This window comes from Ptychodera flava, chromosome 7 (genome assembly GCF_041260155.1).
Source record: "Ptychodera flava strain L36383 chromosome 7, AS_Pfla_20210202, whole genome shotgun sequence".
NCBI lineage: Eukaryota > Metazoa > Hemichordata > Enteropneusta > Ptychoderidae > Ptychodera > Ptychodera flava.
Window position 1 is genome coordinate 27,615,429 of NC_091934.1, and position 19,194 is coordinate 27,634,622.

The 19,194-nt window shown below is 37.5% G+C and overlaps 1 protein-coding gene across 4 annotated transcripts in view; it reads left to right on the plus strand.

Moving 5' to 3' along the window:
• The window catches only part of LOC139137148 (segment polarity protein dishevelled homolog DVL-3-like), a 103,377-nt gene that overhangs the window by 30,163 nt on the left and 54,020 nt on the right, over positions 1–19,194 (plus strand). For all 4 annotated transcript variants that reach the window (XM_070705115.1, XM_070705116.1, XM_070705117.1 and 1 more), the window contains exon 3: positions 16,131–16,249. In XM_070705115.1, coding sequence (XP_070561216.1) covers positions 16,131–16,249 — 119 coding nt within the window. The remainder of the gene's footprint in view (positions 1–16,130; positions 16,250–19,194) is intronic.

Consider the following 19,194-nt stretch of genomic DNA (forward strand, 5'->3'; position numbering starts at 1 on the left):
ATTTTAGTCAGCAAAATGAATTTCAATTCCACACACCATCCAAGCTGTGGTGGTACTGTTTATTTACAATACCACTGTCATCTGAGTATCAGCAAGTGTAATAGATCTAAAATAAACAGCATTTTGTGGGAAAAATGCAGAAATATTGTCGGTATGCTGATAATAGGAAAAGTATGGTGGTGTTTTTTGCGTTGATGGGCAGGTACCTGTGGTTTATATAAGGATTTGTGACACTGTGAAGTGACAGGTCAGCCTATGTTGGCAGCAGGGAGGCGTTTACGTACCACTGTTATTGTGTGTAGACTGTGTTCGCTGTAGCTGTTGATGCCAAGTTGTGAGCATTGACAATTTGGCAGACACGTTTCAAATACGTATGCTGTGACGACATTTCTAAAAACCGGCACATATCTGCTCGCCAGCTGTGATATCGTTGATGGAAGAAAAGAATTTGGCTTCTGTGGCGACGTTCTGTTGGATCGCAAATTTCCATGAAAAATTTCAAAAAAAATGACACACCCGTGCCTTTCATTGCCTGAGGGCCTACATGTACATATGAGAGCATTAGCGTAAACATGCACGTTATCATTCGTAATTCTGCCAACCCAGTATTTATCATTGGGATCTAGAGTACTGGTCTTGTTCAAAGATTTGACGATTTGGAGACAGTTTGAGTAGACTACTTATTTCTCGTGAAAATTGCAAATGTGAAAAGTGGTAAATTATAAATCCAATCCCAACAAATTATTTTTGGTTCGACTGAGGTAATTTCTTGAGTGAATTTTTTCCCTCCCAATTATTTTGAATCTTTGTCGAACAAAAGTAAATCTTGATCTGTTTCCGCTGGTTTTGGAGACTGTTTGAGAACGTTACCATCAGGTATATTACTACTTACAACAAAAGGAAGAAGTTTTACTAAGGAACAGAGAGCTCTTTTCGTAGAGTTGCATGTCAACACGAATCATTGTAAAATCTTAAGGAGGGACAAATGAATGCAGCTGATGTTTTCCCTTGGGCGTCTTACAATTTCATTCTTGTGATTTATACTGACAGCATATGAAACGCAGTCTTGTAAAACGGATATCTCATAACATAGAGTATACATTAAATCAATGTCTGATCCATACTCTAATAGTTCACTGTCTGATTCAGAGATATTTAAGTAACGCTCGCATTACAAATTGCACTTGCATTTTTATTGCGGTACTGTGGCGAAAAAATTAATGGCTTTTTCAAATTTACTGGAATTGCATAATTTTCCAGTCGTAAATTTTGTTTCCGCATGCGTAGAAATGAGAACGAGCTGGCATGAGTGAAAAAATTAGAATTTTGCCGGCAGGGTTGTCGAGTACTTTATCTGTGAAGGGAAGCCATTTTGTAGTGAAAATTGAGTAGGTTGCTTAACTTGACAGTGATCTTTATACCATTGGTTAAAGAAGATCAGGTGACCATGAATATTGATGAACAGGTGAGTCATTTGCATATCGAAAAAGTTTCCAATATTTGATAGTCTGCACAAGGCAAATTATTGATTTGTGTAACTTTCACTCAGTCACAGTATCAGGATATGGATGATGGAAAAATGAAAATTGCTACAAAATAATGCAAGTGTGATAACATTGTAGATAAAAATGTAACAAAGATACTAATAGCTTGTGAGACAATAGAATTTTAGTGATTTGCTACGTTGTACTTTGTGGCAATTTTTCCACTAAGTAGCAATTTGACAGGGCTTGTAACAGTGGAAAAAACCCAGTGCAGTGAGGCAAAAAAAAATGAAAAATTGCTACAAAATTATGTAAGTTTTATGACATTAGATAACAAAGACATATATAGCAGGTAAGACAATGGAATTTTTCTGATTTGCTACTTTGTGGCAATTTTACCTCTGAGTAGTAATTCTGGAAAAACCCCAGTGAGGCAAAAATTAGTGAGTGTAATGTTGATTGACACATCAAATCTTTGCATGACGAGATCTCTGGAAAAAATGTCATGCAAGGTGAGTAAGGCTCGTAGAGATGGTTGAATTGAATGAGATATCTTGAGAATTTCATTGGAAAGTATGACTCAGTCAGAAAAGACGAACGATCGCCCCGGTAGTTCAGCAAGAATGGAGATTAATTTATATGCTTAGCGCAACATGGAAACGCACTCAGCTTCAGAGTCTGTGAGTGTGTCATCTATGCGTATCAATAAGCACAAATTTATCGTTTGAACTGTGCATAGAGTGTTCACTAAGACACACCATTTTGCAAATTCTTGATTTCTATTACAGTAGAGATTTTATGTCAAAAAATATGAAATTTCATTTTAATAAAATGTTACTGATTATATAGTCATTCTACACATGGTTATGAAAATGGAAAATATCTTGAAAATGATAAATGCTTTGTACTTTAATTTCCAACAGCGTAGATTTGTAATGTGATAATGATTATTATTGCATCCACTCTGACTAACGTTTTCTCGCTTTTTGTGCAAATTGGAATTTTGTCATAAAAGTAGTGATTTATCGGAAGTTTCCTACGTCAGTAATCCGAACTGTTTGTTCAGCACTTCAAAGTGATGTAGTGGTTAATTTTTTAAGAGGGAAACTGACCATAATTGAATCAATCTAGCCTGAGTGCTCTACTTGTCAATCATGCATCAGGTTCTGCAGTCTGTGATTGGTCGGCCAACATAAACATATGCAAATTTATTCAAATTTATTTATTTGTGTGAAAGCTCTGCTGCTCTTCACCATGGTTGGCAGTTCTTAGAAAAAATGTTGTATATTTTCCCGACCAATAAGGAATAGTTTAACAGTAGCCTAAAGAAAAGATTTGATTCTGTTAGAAACCCCTTATATGATTGGTCAAGTGTTGAAGAAGAAGAAAGACTCTTTGGTCAGGTTATCTTCATTCAACAAAATCTAAGAAATATATTAGTGTGGATTATTGACTGCCACCAAAAGATTTCATTCAAGTATTTCTAATTTAGCAAATGTTTTTGACATGTTTAAAATGGTTGGAATAGATGGGTAAGTGGGATTTAGAGTGTCAGATGAATATTTTGTGCAAACTTAATAGTGATTGCAGTATGACATCAATCATATTCACACTATGGCCTAAATTTTGACATCAATTGATTGATCTCAGCAAAAGACACAATTATTTTTAAAAAAAGGAGCAATGGGATGTGTCTTAGAGGATGAGAAACTGCAGTGACATTTGTTATGAAATGAAAAAAATTACAAACGAATTTCTTGCTTTTGTCCTGAATACTAATTGTGAGGGGATTTGGATGATTTTTTCTGCGGTTTGTGAGCCAAAATTAAAATCAAGTGTTTGACCTTTTTGCAAAATTCTCCTGTTTTCCAAAATGCAAAACATCTGTGTGAATTTTGAAAGGAAAACTTAAATTTGATTATATGCAAGGACATTACTTTCCATTTATTTCTTTTCAAGCAGATTTAGTCATTATTAGATTTTATTATTTTGTAGTATTACTGATGGGAAAAATATTTCAAGGATAGAGCTGAATGGAATACCAGCAGATTATATAATGAGTATTTTTGAGTCCCCCCAACCAAAAATGTTAGTGTTTTGAACAAAAAAGACTGGATACAATTTGTGAAGATAAGGTCACACAGAAGAGAGATTCTGAATTGATTGAAATCGCTTTAACAAGCTCTGCTTTTGTCCGGGATTATTTTCTGCACGGTGAACAATATCAGTGTGGATTTCATTCGGCAGCTCACATGCCTGGAATGCGACGGCTAAATGGCGCCATTTACAGCTGGAGTGTACACATTACTCATAGGTTGAGTAGTGCGCGGTGCAATGCAGCCTGCAATGCACAGGTTGACTATGTGATGTAATATAAAAGAAATACATCATCGTTACTGAGTGACAGGTGTCGATCATCTCGCGGAAAAAGGGGATTTGTTCTTTTCATGAAAGAAATCCCTGGTTTTTGCTTAGCATCACTTCGCAAGTGGTTGATTTGTTTGTGTCTGTGAACTTATAACCTTTTTGCCACAGTGAGTCGGTTGAACCGTATTATTTTCTGTCGGCAGGTCTGAGCACTGTACAAGGGATAGAGGAGTTGGTGTGAAAAGGTTTTTTAATCGTCATGCATTCGTTGCTGATTGTGTCATGAAGCATGGAATGTGTTGCATCAAAATTTGAGGTGACAAGACAAAATACTCTGTTTCGTGCTCGAACAATTCATTTGTTCCTGTTCCTGCACACAAAAAATTGACTTGCAGACTTCTGATGATAATGCACATGAAAAATCAATGAAAACGTCTGACTAGACCGGACAAGCAGCCTTGTAAAAGGATATTGGACAATAGATGTTCAGGGATTAAACCTTGTCTTCTACTGTCAGCTTCAATAACAGTTTATCGCCTCTTTTGATTTAGGTACAAGCTGGTCGTGGGAAAATCAGTTTTCTGTGTGGCTGTTTTGCATAAATTTGTACCAGCGACATTTTTTGCTATTTTTCCAGAGCTTATGATGACACATCAATATTTCCCTGATAGTGTGCCATCTCACATATGAACTGCTGCAAGTAAATTTGGAAATTTTCAGAAATTTCGTTGCATCAGCCCCTTCTCTTTCAAGTCCATGCACCGTGCATACAGAATTTTCTTGTGTCAACAGAGAACTTACTTCAGGCAGTGCAGCATCAATTTAGCTGTGCGGGCACACATTTCCTGATCACTGAACTTAGCCTTTTGAGGAAAAAAATTATGTATCCTGTCTGTGACATGGATTTCAATACAAACTTCCACCTACTCAAATCAAAGTGAAAATTTGCAAAGTTGATCATTACATGTACATGATAATTGTTGATGTTTCTCTTCCCAAAAAATGACTACATACGTCACGTTCCTAGATTGCTGTATATTGGGCACATGACATCATAGAAGTGCTGTGCGGTGTTATTTCTGATGAATTAAGTAATGTGCTTTTTAAAATCCATCATTTCTGTAGCACTTCGGAGAGAGGGGGCAGACAAATAGAATGACATATCTGTTGATTTGTGATCTTTTATTTGTGCTGAATGTACAGGTACAATTTATTGTATGTCAGTGACACTACTGTTAGTGAAGATAGTGGGGAGAGAGAGAGAGAGAGAGAGAGAGAGAGAGAGAGAGAGAGAGAGAGAGAGAGAGGAGAGAGAGAGGAGAGAGAGGAGAGAGAGAGAGAGAGAGAGAGAGAGAGAGAGAGAGAGAGAGAGAGAGACACACACACACATAGATAGACAGTTGGACAGACAGTGAGAAAGAGAGAGCACTGTTCAGTGGGTTATCACCCATATATTGTGTGGAGAGAGAGAGAGAGAGAGAGAGAGAGAGAGAGAGAGAGACACACACACACAGATAGATAGACAGTTGGACAGACAGTGAGAAAGAGAGCACTGTTCAGTGGGTTATCACCCATATATTGTGTGGAGAGAGAGAGAAAGCGAGCGAGCGAGCGAGAGAGAGAGAGAGAGAGAGAGAGAGAGAGAGAGAGAGAGAGAGAGAGAGAGAGAGAGAGAGAAAGCGAGCGAGCGAGCGAGAGAGAGAGAGAGAGAGAGAATGAGAGAGAGAGATACTGTTCAGTGGGTTATAATCAAGTGTTGTGTGATGACAAAGGGCTAATGACATAGGTGGAGCATTGCATTGACTGCCCTCATAAGTAAACTCTGTGACATACTAATGGATGAAGCCATCTGAATATCACGCTCTGGGCAATTGATTCAAATCAGTCAATTTTCACGCCGGGATACACTTACAGGCTGTGCAGAGTTGTAGTGAGAAGTTGACAGGCAGACGGAACAAGCTGAGGGTTCAGGGTTAGAACAAATTAATTATTCTCTGGTATTAGTCATCTCAGTGGGCAGGATTGGTGCCGAGTGTTAGAAATGGCCCTGGTCGGTGTTCACAGCCTCATCAATCAGTCCTCGTTTTCAAAGTGTAACCTTGCCTCCCCTGTCGTTTGCCTTTCATTGGTACGGTCCGTATTGTTTCCTCCTGGGCAGAGGGTTGGACCAGTCCATTCATCAGGACAATCAAGGTAATGAGGGGTATTTACACCCTGAAGTGGACATCAAGCAAGTCACTTACTAAAACTTGGTTGAATTTCAAGCAATTGTATGTTAATTTTTTCGTCTAGCTGACGAGATCTCCCTTCCCCTTGACAGCTAAACTGATTCTTCAAATCATTCCAGAGTGTTTTTATGATTTTGTTGAGTGCCATGCAAATATACTTTTTTTACGTTGTGCTGTAAAACTTGAAAAGTTCATGCTGTATTCCTGGAGAAGAATACTGTCAGTGTCCCTGTTTGAACAGAGAGGTATCTGTAGTTGCTCTCACGGGCTTGTATGTTTTTGTAGCTTTACAGGTGTTGAATGTAAAAATTTACGAGTGATGTTAAACTCCACAAAACAGCTGTAAAAGAATTTGAAAACAGGTGATAATAGTGGCTCATGTCATTATGATAGCGCACGTGTGATTCATTAAAATGTTGGAAGTGTTTGGATTTTATGATGTGTATTATGTGTCTTGAGTTTAACTCGTCAATAGAAGTGAATTTAGCAAGCTATGACTTACTGTAGAGCATGTCCACTGATCTTGGTGTTGTTTAGCATTGTATGAATCATCAACATATGTGTAATGGCAAAGATTAAAAGCACTGTGTACACATATGCTGGTTATGTACTCATGCCATCCTTGTAAGAAACATTGAAGTGAGGGAGGGTATGTACAGTTAAGTCACAATCAACCCCCCCCTCCCCTCTGAAGCATTTTTTTGGGTGTAGGTCAGACCTTGCTGCAGGAAACAGTGGGGGCTGAACCAAAGGCAGAGAGTAGAGAGGTGGTTGTGTTGATTATGAGGGGCAGGGTTGAACAAAATATACAACCAATCCTTGAATTAACAGCTTTGGAGAACAAGTGAGAAAGTGATTTTCATGGACTGAAGGTGTCTGAAAACCTCATTGCTCATACAACTATGTTAAAAATAAAAAACCTGTCACCATTACCAAATGTCGGTGTTACTCACAACATTGAAAAAAGAGAAGAAGAATTTGGTACTTAACGTTTCAAAATATTAAAACTTCGTGTTGAGGGGCAAATGGTGTGTACTTTTTTGAGGGGAATTCTGTTATAGAAAACAGTTTATTCTTTCTTTCCTTCATGCAAATAAAGTACTTGCCAGTATATTACAATACACAACGGTATTGTTCGTAAATCAATTCTCATGCAGGGATAAATTCAGCATAACAGAGGACGCTCAGGTGGTATTACCAAACTACAACTGTAGTTTAATGTGAAGTATTTTATATGGTTTTAGCAGAACAAGAAATTGTGTTTTACAAATAGAATGAAAATAAAGGGAAAAAACGTGAAAAATTATTACTGATAAGGCTGAAAGATTACCACATTAAACAACGCTACTCTTGTTCACCATATTATTTATCATGTCTGCTGTTAATGAGACTGCTTGAGGGCACTAATTTTTCATTATAATTCATTGACAAGACTACTCATGTGTGTATGTACGTGTGTGCATGCACATCTGTATCTATGGCCCGTGCACATGAAATTCAAAATGGCCGCCATCCCTATGTTAACACTATGGGAAAAAAAAATTTTGATAAAAAAAATACGAGATTGTGAAAACTTTACTCCATGAGTTTCAAAATGAGCCCTCATGAGTGTTAGACCTTAAAAGTATTGTAAGAAATTTAAGAACTCAAATATATGTCCCCGAGGTGCATTCTACCTCAAATTGTCATCCCCTCGTCAAATATGATCAGACGAGAGATCTCTCATCACTCTCAGTGATTTGCGATATCGTGTCAAGCAGGGCACGTCATTGTGTCATTTTATATCAAGCCTCTGATAACCTGCGTCACTCCTGTTCAGAAGAAATACAAAAAAAAAAAAATGCTGCGAAAAAAGCAGGATTCATATTAATCCGAACAATAAACTCCCATCATGTAATCTGACGCATAAATAGAAAAGTCTACAAATCTCAGTTAATGCCACGGGCAGTAAATTTCAGGCCCTTTGTGGACGTGTCATTCTGGCTGCGGCTCCCGTCTCTATCCATTGTTAATAGCGTTTTTTTTTTGCCTCAAATTTTGTTAGATAACATTTGAATAGCTGGCCTTTGCTCCTTCTCCTTGGAAAGCCTTTTTCTTTCTCCATCAAGTAATCAATCCCCAGCACTGACTCTGAAAGATGTCTGAGTACAGATTTCAACTCAACCAGTGAAAGAGGGAAATTCAAAGAATTGTTGATGTTCCTGTCATTGAATAAATTATTCAATAATTACTGATATTATATCATTTGATAATATTTTTGAATTTGTAGAATTCTGATGTATCTTCAAAATAATTGCCAGTGACTATTCTTCCAATATAAAGAGAAAGTGATTTTAATTTTAGTCTGAATGTGTTCTAAGTTGAACTGTTTTTAAAATGTCTTCTCTGTTGTGCAAATGAGTATCTCTGAAAAATATGAAACATTTGATTTCATCCACCAGTATTGATGTAATCTTGACGTTTCAGAAATGTCCTTCATTAAATCAGACTATTTATGGGCATTGAGTTGCTTATTGAATCAAATGAATGGAGGATATATTTTTTTGCAAGTTGATCATAAAATTCAATATACTGTCAACGCAATTTCATTCTGGTAATTGTGAAGTGTAAACCCGTGGGGGAGAAATATTTTTATTTACACGTAGTAGTTGTAGGGTTTGTCCTCAGCAATCTGGAAATTGTCCAGATTTGGATCAAATAAATGAGGAAAGATAAGATACAGCCTGGAAGTGGATGCATACTCCGTCGCTCTCGGTCCTATCTGTATTTTGCTATGAATTGTACGAGATAACTTGCCAGCTGAAATTCTGAAAAGCAATGCGGAGAAGTCTGTGGCTGTCTCAATCCAATCTCAGCCTGTCTGGAAAGCCTCTTGGATCAATAACAGTTAATCTTGAAAGGTTTCTTCAATTGCCAGTGTGTAACCTCCAATTCACATCTTTCAAGACTTAATTGACAAAGTGTATTTCTTGACGTCAGTGTGGCTTAGCCTAGTCAATTTGATAAAATACCTTTGAAGGCTTATGTGCATTGCTCTATTTGTAGAGTTTCTGCGATGTGATCAACATAACAATTTTTGTTGTTGTGTTTTTTTTGCTTCCCATCCAGATGGCATTATAATTCCTGTCTGTATATCATAAGATACGATAGAAGCTTGAATTGGCACAGTGCATGGTTTGAAATCCCTAACCCTAATTGTAATTGCTCTGTGATGAAGCAGCTCATCAGGTGCATGTATAATTTCAAACAAAGATGCTGAAAATCACACTCTTGCTCAGCAGAGCAAAGATTTTTTGAAGAGTGATTATTTACAAAAGTTCAAATCAAGGCTTTGAGAATTGGTTTATTCAGTTGTTCATTTGTGCGTTGATCTTGAGGTCAGCGGGGTCCAATGACACCATGCTGTGATACGCAGCGAAGCTACAACCACTGTGGATAGAGGGGTATGAATTTGAACACAGTTGTTAGGATGTGTCTGGGACAGCTTAAGCAGGGTTCTGGCAATGAGACTTGTTTTGCTTGGAAAGTGTTCATAGGAAAGTAGAGGCTTGCATTGAGATTTGATAATTTTGTGAGAAAGTTGGTCATATTGATAGTATTAAACTACTGATTGGATATTGAGAAACGCAATTGTCAAGTTAAGAAAAACATATATTTTTCGATTGTTAGATCTTCAGAGAATTTTACTTCAAGGTCAGGCTGATGGCCACAAACAACATTTTCAGCCAATTTATACACCAGAGGTAATCATGTACAAAGTTAAATTTAGAAGTTTTAGTGTGTCCAGTGCGTAATGTCTTTTGTAGCAACTATGGCGGGCATTGCTTTGCCATGTCTAGACTACAGAGACATTGAATTTTCATGTAAGAGATCTGGTCAGCTCTTAAACTGGCTTAACCTTTTCACCTCTGTGTCCCAGTGTAACATGCCTCTACCCCTATTGGAAAGAAATGGGATTTGACCAGTCTCCTTGTGTTTGGGTTTCACGTACAAAATTTACAGTAGTTTCAGGACTATGTGCAGGGAAGCATGGTTTTAAAAAGTTTAGGAGGGAAATGGTAGGGGGATGTGTAATTGCTGTGGCCAATTCATATGGAAGCTGTTCGATGACCATAATGTGACTTAAAAGTAAACAATTTATTTGTTATGTACCATAGACTTGAACAGGTGTGGTGCAACCTGGATGGAGACAGACAAAATAAGGTGTTGTTTTGAGGAGGTTTCAACGAGGGCGCAACCCTTGCCATGAACGCTGAGCAATCACTTTGAAATTTCAGCAGAGTTCACAACAGCTGCTTTGGGATAAACCTACTTGTTACTAGTTGCTTTCCGCAGTGCTGGAAAAGCCTGAAACAGCTGGTGTATATAGTACCTTGCTTGTGGCCATAGGTTAACTGTAGAAAGTTTATAGGTGGTTCTAAAACAGCTTGGTTGCTGCTTCTGTTGTAGAGACATGTATTCAACAATACTAATATGTTTATTCCAATTGCCAAGTGTCACATTGACCTTTTTTTTCTTGCATATATTGCCCTTACTTAACCCTTTGACTGCTGTAATTTTTCCCACCAAAATTGCAATGCAATATTTTACCAATTTTTGAGAACTTTTCTGTAAGTTTTTTCATATTTTGGACCAAATGGATATCACATTTCGTCGACTACAGTTTTTCATCAAAATTTTGGCAAAAATCAGAAAAAATTTGATTGTGGTATATTTTATAAAGGTGACAAAAATAGACTTTGGCGCTCAAAGGGTTAATAATATTGAATTTAAAATAAAGGGATTTTATCACAATTTTGTAATTTGTGAGATGAAACTTGTATTTTGCAAGTTGTTTTAAACAAGAAGTATGATCAAGTGTTTCTTTTGAAAATTTTAGTTTCAGATTGATTTGGTGTGTGTTGTATCCAGCTGTTGTTTTTGTTTTTTACCTCTCTGAGAATGTTTGATATACCATCCCTGCTACCACTATGGTTTGGCCCAAACCCATTGTAACCAGTGGTGACTGTGAACCTGTTTACATGGAATTAGGGGTGAATAGGGTTAGCAACCCCTCCCTCCCACCCCCCTTCACCACTCACCTTTGGTGGAATCTGATGTTTTAGAAATATGTCGTTGGACTCACATACTTCTCAGGAGGGATGAAAGCAGTAGTGAACACTAAAGTCATTGTCCTGATTGAGCCTGTTCCTTGAATAGGATACATATGCCATTGAACTGTTGTGGTTCCACCCCCCACCCCTACCCCCCATTACAAATAAATCAGTTTGCGTGCACCTGGGTTTTGAGAAAAAGAGAGGAGTCAGTCAAGCACCATTGAAGTAGCTTTACCTAAAGAGAGTATTTGTTTTTCTGTCTGTGCTGCTCAGAGACGACCTTCAAACGAATTTGTCCTAACCTATTTGCAGCATATCTATATTCAATGGAAAGGAATTTCACAGTTAATTTGATGTAGACATGAATACAATGTCATATTTCAAGTCAGCCATCACTTTCATCTCCAAGCATATTAATCATTTCATGTCGTAAAAGTAATATCTAGGACAAATTGACCTTCTGAGAATGAGTCCCAATGTTGTCTATAAATAGTGGAGAGATTGGAATCGTTTAAACCCAGACTTTATGATTATAATTTCCTTCAATCGTTGATTTATGTTTTCCAGAAATTGAATGATACCTTTTGCCCATGAATTTAAATGAGGTTCATGGATTTGAAAATCAAGTATTTGCAGTGTTGTTTTACAGATCTCATTTTGGTTGTCAGGAAAATAACCTTCCAAAAGCGTTATAAAATTGCCGGTAACCATGGTAATTTGAGTTCCAGTGCCAGATGGAGGAGATATGAAGTATCATTGTAGTGTGCATATTAAAGAGACAAAAGGTTTAAATTTTGATGATAATTTCATCAAATTTGTTGTATTACAGAGATGCATTTCATCTTCTTCCTAAATGGTGTAGAATATCAATTATTAGGCTGCCTGCTTGAGGATATACTTGTAAACATAATACATTGTGTACAATATGTGTAATGTTGCTGTTGATGAAAGTCTAAAAATTGAGCTGTCAAAAATAATACAGGACACTACCCATGCTGGGTGTATTTACATGCTGAGCACCAGGCATTTCCTTCTGATTTTAGAGCAGTACAAGTTGACCATTCATTGTACAAACTGAACAAAAAATAATTGTAACATATGATCAACCCTTCCATCATTTAATCATGGTACAGCCCTATTGTTCTTGACAGTGTGATCAGACCAATCCACTTAAATGCGGGGGTGGATAGGGTTAGAAATCAGATGTGCACTGTATCATGTACAGTTAGAGAGCAGAGAGGAAAGTATTCCGTGTACCAGTGTAAAATACAGAGATTGTAATCCACCGAGACTTGAACAAATCAACTTTCTTCCTTTTACAGGAATAAGAACACGCTGCGGTGATTTCCCAGTGGAGCTTGACTCCTTCATGGAAAATCTGTATTCCCTTCTCTGTCTCGGAAACACTCCGGGTATCTTGCTGTCAGGAGCTTGAATGAAAACTGATAGCGGATTAATACGCGGTGATGAGATGCGGGTTTTGGGTAGCATGATTGCTTTGTTGGCGATCAACTCAAGTTAATTGCCATGAAGGTCTATCGTATTCGAATCCCCGAACCAATATAGGAGAGGGCGATCTTTTGTTCACTTCATCTTGTGAATAAATTCAGAGAAATTCTTTTCTGTGACTGTTTTCAAAAAAATTTATAGAGGTATATCTGTTAGGTTGCATTTTTCTCATGTCGTTCCACTTTGATATGCTGAGATCAGATCATTATTTTCACTGATTGATTTGCTCTCATTGGTCAGTTCAGAAATGTGTCCAGATGTCCATTTCAAATATCGGCCAATTGAAATGCTATCGTTACTTCCCAATTTGCATATGTGTGCTCTCTGTATATCATTTCCTAGCATTCAACACCAACAAAACAAGTAATTTTTTTTCTCAAATATAGAGTCGAAAGAGAAAGTTAAAAATTGAAGTATGCTGTAGCTCCTAGTGCAAGTGTCAGACACTATGTCAACATAACACATTCACGCAATATTGTGTGAAAACTTTTATTGGCATATTGTACACTTTAAGTAAATTTACTTTCATTCATTCATTTCAAATAAATACATACAAATACAGGATTTTAGGTAGAAATTTATTGAATTTTGAAAGGGTAATCTAACGCAGGATAAACTACAGTCCTGTGTGCAGCTATATATTTACAGCAAGGGAAAAAAATAATCTGCAGTTTCTGTGCAGACAAATATTCAAAAATCTGTTTACTTAACAAAATCATTGAAAGTATTTTTATTATGCCATATGTTAAGCCATATGTCTGGTTTGATTGTTGACAAAAATAAAGCGATAAACAGGCTGTGTTGTAGTTACATAATAACGCTGGTTTCCATGGAGACATTTTGATGGCTGCTGTGACAGTAACATATACTTATCACAGGACAGCCATTACTGAAAGAAAATCACATTTTTCTCTTTTGAAAAAAATCAATCTTGATAAGATTATGTCACTAGCTTCCAGCAGACCTTTTTGCCCATTTTGCTGTAATGCAGTTACAGCGCAAAGCTTTTTATATTGGATAGATGTATGTTGAACCCACAGGCAGCTGTAGTTTACATATTTTGATGACCTCTTGTACCAATACGTCATGATTCCTACACATACTTTAAACATCTGACGTGACATTTTCGTCTGTTTATAAACATCAGTTTTATTTCAGATATTAATGTTCTTCATTGCAATTTCTGTAACCAACCCCCTACTTCATAACACATCAACATAGAGGCTTGTTGACGCATTTATCACCACGAACGCTTATCCTCGTGGGTGTATGTTCAACCTACCGCATCAGAAACAGCGTGACAAACCAGTTGTGGTTGAAATGTAAGGCAGTGAAGCATAATTTTTGCAGATTAATTTTTGATCATTCTTTCACAGGGCTTTCATTGTGGGCAAATTATGATTTACAACCCGAAGTCTTACGTATCACATATGTGGAATTGTTGGGGGAAAATTGCTTAGGCCCAAATGGCAGATTAAAAGGGATTTCTAACAACACTGTTACTGATTATTTAAATTGTGGCAGTACATATTGACACACTGTGCCAAGCCTTTCCAGATAAAACCATGTTGAGAGTGCTCCCCCAGCCTGGCAACATGATGGCCAGCTGTCGGAAAGAGAGGCCATCCTCGGAACGGGCAAATGTCAAAAAAATCCTGGAAGGGATTGTTGCAGGATAGGGATGTGGTGGGATGTTAGTTTCCGTTTGCAAATATTTTGCGGGATTGTTCCGAGCACTTCAACCAAAGGGTCACATGCATGGAAACTCTGCAGGGATGTTTGGCTGTGCTTTCTGTCTTCTACCGGAAAAGTCAAAGCCCGCAGTCGGATCGACCAGCTAATCTGGTCTTGAAGTAGTTGTCCGACCGGGCACCAAGGGTCCATCTCCCCCCCCCCTACCCCAATCATAAGTCTCGGGGCTTTATGTGTTGTTGTTAAGACAGTTCTGAGGGTTTCAGTTGCCGATAATGTTGGTATTAAGACATAGAGAGTGGTGTGGGCAATCTTCAGACACTATAGATATGCTAATCAACGCATTCCTTGGCCCATAGCTTTCGGCTCCTGTGATCTCATTGAGTGTCTCCACTGTCCGGTGCCTACCCACTATTGTACCCTTTTTACATTGCTCTCTGATCCCAGTAGGGCCGCACACTATCAATGCCCCATCATCAGATTGGCCAATTTTTGATTCTCACAGCCTGGTTCTTGTTTAGATTTTGTTGTGCTGCTATTCAAGGGGTGTGTGTTTGCACCCCTGTAAAGCAGGCATGCAGTCATGAATATACATATTGGAGTCTAGTCTGCCTTTTATACATAGGATGCCCCTTTCCATATTTTTATCAGATGCCAAACGACAACGAAAACATTCCTCTTTAAATTGTACAAATCAGAAAAAGGGGTCTTATGATTTCCTGTGAAAGTCATACAATTGATGTCATTGTAACTTGTCACTGAGTTATGTGTCGTTTAAGTGGCAGTATCTGGTCGTAAAAAGCAAAATTAATATCTCGAGTTGTTAACTCTGACCATCTCGCCAGTCAGCCACTAGGGTGCCCTCTCACTGAAATATGCAGCCGCTGTTCCATTCACCGTCGCTACCCCCGCACACCAGGCAGGTCCTAATTTGTGGCATTCTCAAGACAGCAGGCATCTATTTGGAACGTTTAAACTCCAGCACTCGTAGGGAAGCTAGATAATATTTTTTAGCGATGCAGTGCTAAAATAGAAATTTCTGCAAGCAAATATGCGTTTGTTTAGGGAATTAAATTAATCAGGTTATTTACAAAATGAATATTTTGAAGGATATTGATTGTTCGTGTGTGATTTTTGCATAATATTTGAAAAAGCTTGTCACGTTTTGAAAACAACATTGTCAATATTACTTCAGAGAAGCAAATATTTCTTTAAACATGCCAAAATATAGAGTAAATATACTCGGAGGTATAAATTTTCATCAGTAATTGTCTGATGGTAATTTTGCCGTTGCCCGTACTCTAAATGTACGTGCTGTTTGCCTCCATGCATGTTCCTCATATTTTTCAGTCATTTCTGTTTAGTTTCTGGAAACATTTTCACCATTTTAGTTTTATAATTTCAGACATTAATATTTTGTTCTCCAGAAACAAATCCGATAAAGAGATTAGTCCATCAATCATCAACACTTTCTTTTAAAATTTGGATTTAATTTCTCAGTGTGTTCTCAAAACAATACCTTCTGTTTAGTTCTTTAGTTTTGAAATGTAAGGCTTGCAAATGGTGAATATTCATGAGAAATACATATTTATTGTATCTTTTAATCTTATCTCTGATTGTGACATCAATAGTACCATTACTACATAGAAATGTTTATATGTATTGTAACTTTTGACATCGTGACATGTCCCGAAAGTCACAAATGTGACTGAGAATTCATGTTTTCTGTTTCTGTGTTTTTTTTCTCACCACAGCTTGTAGCGGCAGAGGGAAGTACAATTTCAGACAGTACATCACAATGTACGGAGACACGAGATGATATACCATTGGAAAGAACCGGTGGAATAGGCGACTCCAGACCTCCCTCCTTCCAGTAAGTACAAGACTTTACACTTTTCAGAGCTCTCCTTATCACTTAAATGCCCTCACTCCCTCTCCCTCCTCTTCTCCTTGGATTTCCGTCTCAAAAGAAACACTTCCCTCCTCCTGTACTCATTTTGTTCTGCAGTTTGTTACCTCCTCCCAAGTTTTCCCTCCTGCCTCCCTCCTCTCCCTATTCTGTTTCTGCATCCCCTTTTTCTTTTGCTTTCAATGTTGCTATATTCCAGTGTACAGTGTGTGTTCTAACATTTTTCAAGATTTCTGAAATCTAGGAGCCTTTTTCAGGGATTTCTGACAAGACAAACAAAATACATGTAAATGACAGACTTTTTGAGTTAGTGGCATGTTGTAGAAGTCATGCTTGCTACTTGTATCTGTTGGTACTAATCCTAATCTGTTTGCTCTGAAAGTCTGGTCCCATTTGACTGAACAGGGGTGTAGAAAGTCTTGGCTGCAGTGGTAAAAATATAGGGTGTGAGCACATCAAATTTGTGTGAAATGACCCCGAGTTTTAAAAAATAACAATTTTCATAGTGGGTAATTTTTTAGGCTGACAACTGGTTGTTTTTGCTGGCTATTTTCTACATCTCTGCTTCACCTCACAAAATATTTGCATAGTGGTCAAAGGTCATCCAAGCAGCTAGAAACTTTTACTTCTGATTTTTGTAAATCACTGATTTGATTATGAAAGTTTGCAAGCTACTCTCTCTTGTCATCAGCATATCATGCCCTGTGTGCAAATGAAGAAACCGACCTCCTATTGGATAAATGTCACCCTAAATGACAAATGCTGTTAGTGACCAACCAATCAGCATTAAGCTTTAATACACTTATTTCAGTGAATCACTCTTCCAGAAATTTGGAATACTTACCTCAGTGTTTTACGGAAAAGAATCAGAAATGTAATTCTGAGCAAAAGATGTAGAGAGAAAAACTTGATACCGAAAACTAAACCTGTTCCAAATAGAATCTTACGAAAAGACTGAGAGAAAATTAAATTTAATGAAATTGTAGACGGCGGATCTTGGAGGAGCAATACAGCTGCATAAACGGAAGATGTTGACTGTAAAGGGAGAGTGCAGAGTAGGGCAGAGAAGGAAATAATTGGTGTAATGATGGAATCTGACCTTTGACCCCTGTGATCAAGTAAATGGAGGGCGATACGAGCCTACAGAGATGTCACCAGTTATGTCAAGAAATTCTACACTTTTTGACATTTTTAGCCTTAGTTTGTACAAGATCCTTTCGACAGTTTTGAAAAAAAAATTCTGCTGCTTCAGGCGTGGCATTATTCAATGCTTAAAGGAACTGCGCACGTAGCGGATAAGCCCCACCTGATGGACTTCAAACAAATTCTCGGAAGTCCTTCCAGGGATCTAGATAGAAGCCGGCAGGGAGTGACTATAGAGGTGTTGCAATCTCCAGATCTCGTTATTTTGCCAGCTTCTGTCCGTATTTGCCAATTACTTTCCTCTGGAGTGTTTTCCAACCTGTGTGGAAAAGTTCAGAGCACTTCAGAGGTTCCCAAGATCCCTGGCTGCCAAATTACAGAAAATTATTATTTCTGTAGCTATGCAGCTCCATATCAAACAGGGCGCTTCCTAATTCAGTTTCCTTTTATCTGTTATTTTTGTTAACTTTTTTTGACCAAAATAACAATAAAAGTTTATCAAATCAAACAAGCCTAAACAAACAGAAAGATATCAATTATAAAGGTTTATGTTCTGTAGATCTGCAAAACTTCAACTGTCTGAGAATGAAACTGTTGCTGTTTCCAGAATGGTTTCCCCTACTTATCATTGACATTGAATAAATATTTATCCAAAATTTTAGAAGACTTTAAGAAATTGTGAGTATTAGATTGATTAACCCTTTGAGTGCTAAAGTCTATTTTTGTCCCCTTTATAAAATAAATCGCACTCAATTTTTCTCAGATTTTTGCCGAAATTTTAAGTAAAAAACTTTAGCCAATGAAATGTGATGTCCATTTGGTCCAAAATTATGGTAAAAGTACAGAAAAATTCATAAAAATTTGTAAAATGTTGCACTTAAATTTTGGCGGGAAACTGCTCTCAAAAGATTAAAAGACCATCTCACACATGTAGTTCAAGCATTGACGATGACCTGGTCACTCAAGCAAGATTTCATCTAAAATTCTGAGTCTGCGAATACAAATCTTCCTGTCACAGAAATTCAAAATAAAATCACCTTCAAACAGAAGTTTTCAAAAAATGTTTTCTCGCATTCTGAACTAGACATGTGTATGTCTTCTCTGTCTTCCATTTCCACATTTTTTAAATTCATGATGGCTTCGAACTTCTTTTACTTCTGCAGACAGTTTCTTGATTATTGGTTTCGTTAGTGAAGAGGTTACTTCCTGTTAGAGCCTTCTATTAAAGTTAGAGAGTTGTGCAGGTCTTTCATATTTTTCTGGAGATACAATGAAAAGCTAAAACAGAAAAGAAAAGTAAACAACATTCCATATCGTGGATTCCATCTGTTTGACGTAACTGTCTTTCTGATTTTGAGAGAATTCTAATTGTAAAAGGATTAAGGTTTTTATTTTAAAAAAACATCTCATGCTTTATTTTCAAACAGAGAAATCAAAAAACTGTTCCAGGCCTGAACATGAAGTAGCTGTCAATCGTAATTTTTGCAAAGACTGAACACGAATGATATTGTCCCGGGAGTGAGTTGTAATTCAATAAAATAGATTTGTCATTGTGTGCGTCTCTTTTGACTGCGGAGAGGAGTGATTTGTCCCGCTAATCAGAAGTTATGGCAGGTATTTTGTCAATCAGGGGTCGGCCATTGTACTTGGTGTGTCGCCCGTGGGCGTATGAATATTTCATGACTCAGTAGAAGGACTGCGTGGCTGAACTGTTGAAAATGGGCCTATTATGACGGAATTCGAATTAATTATGTCCAGCAGCGCTG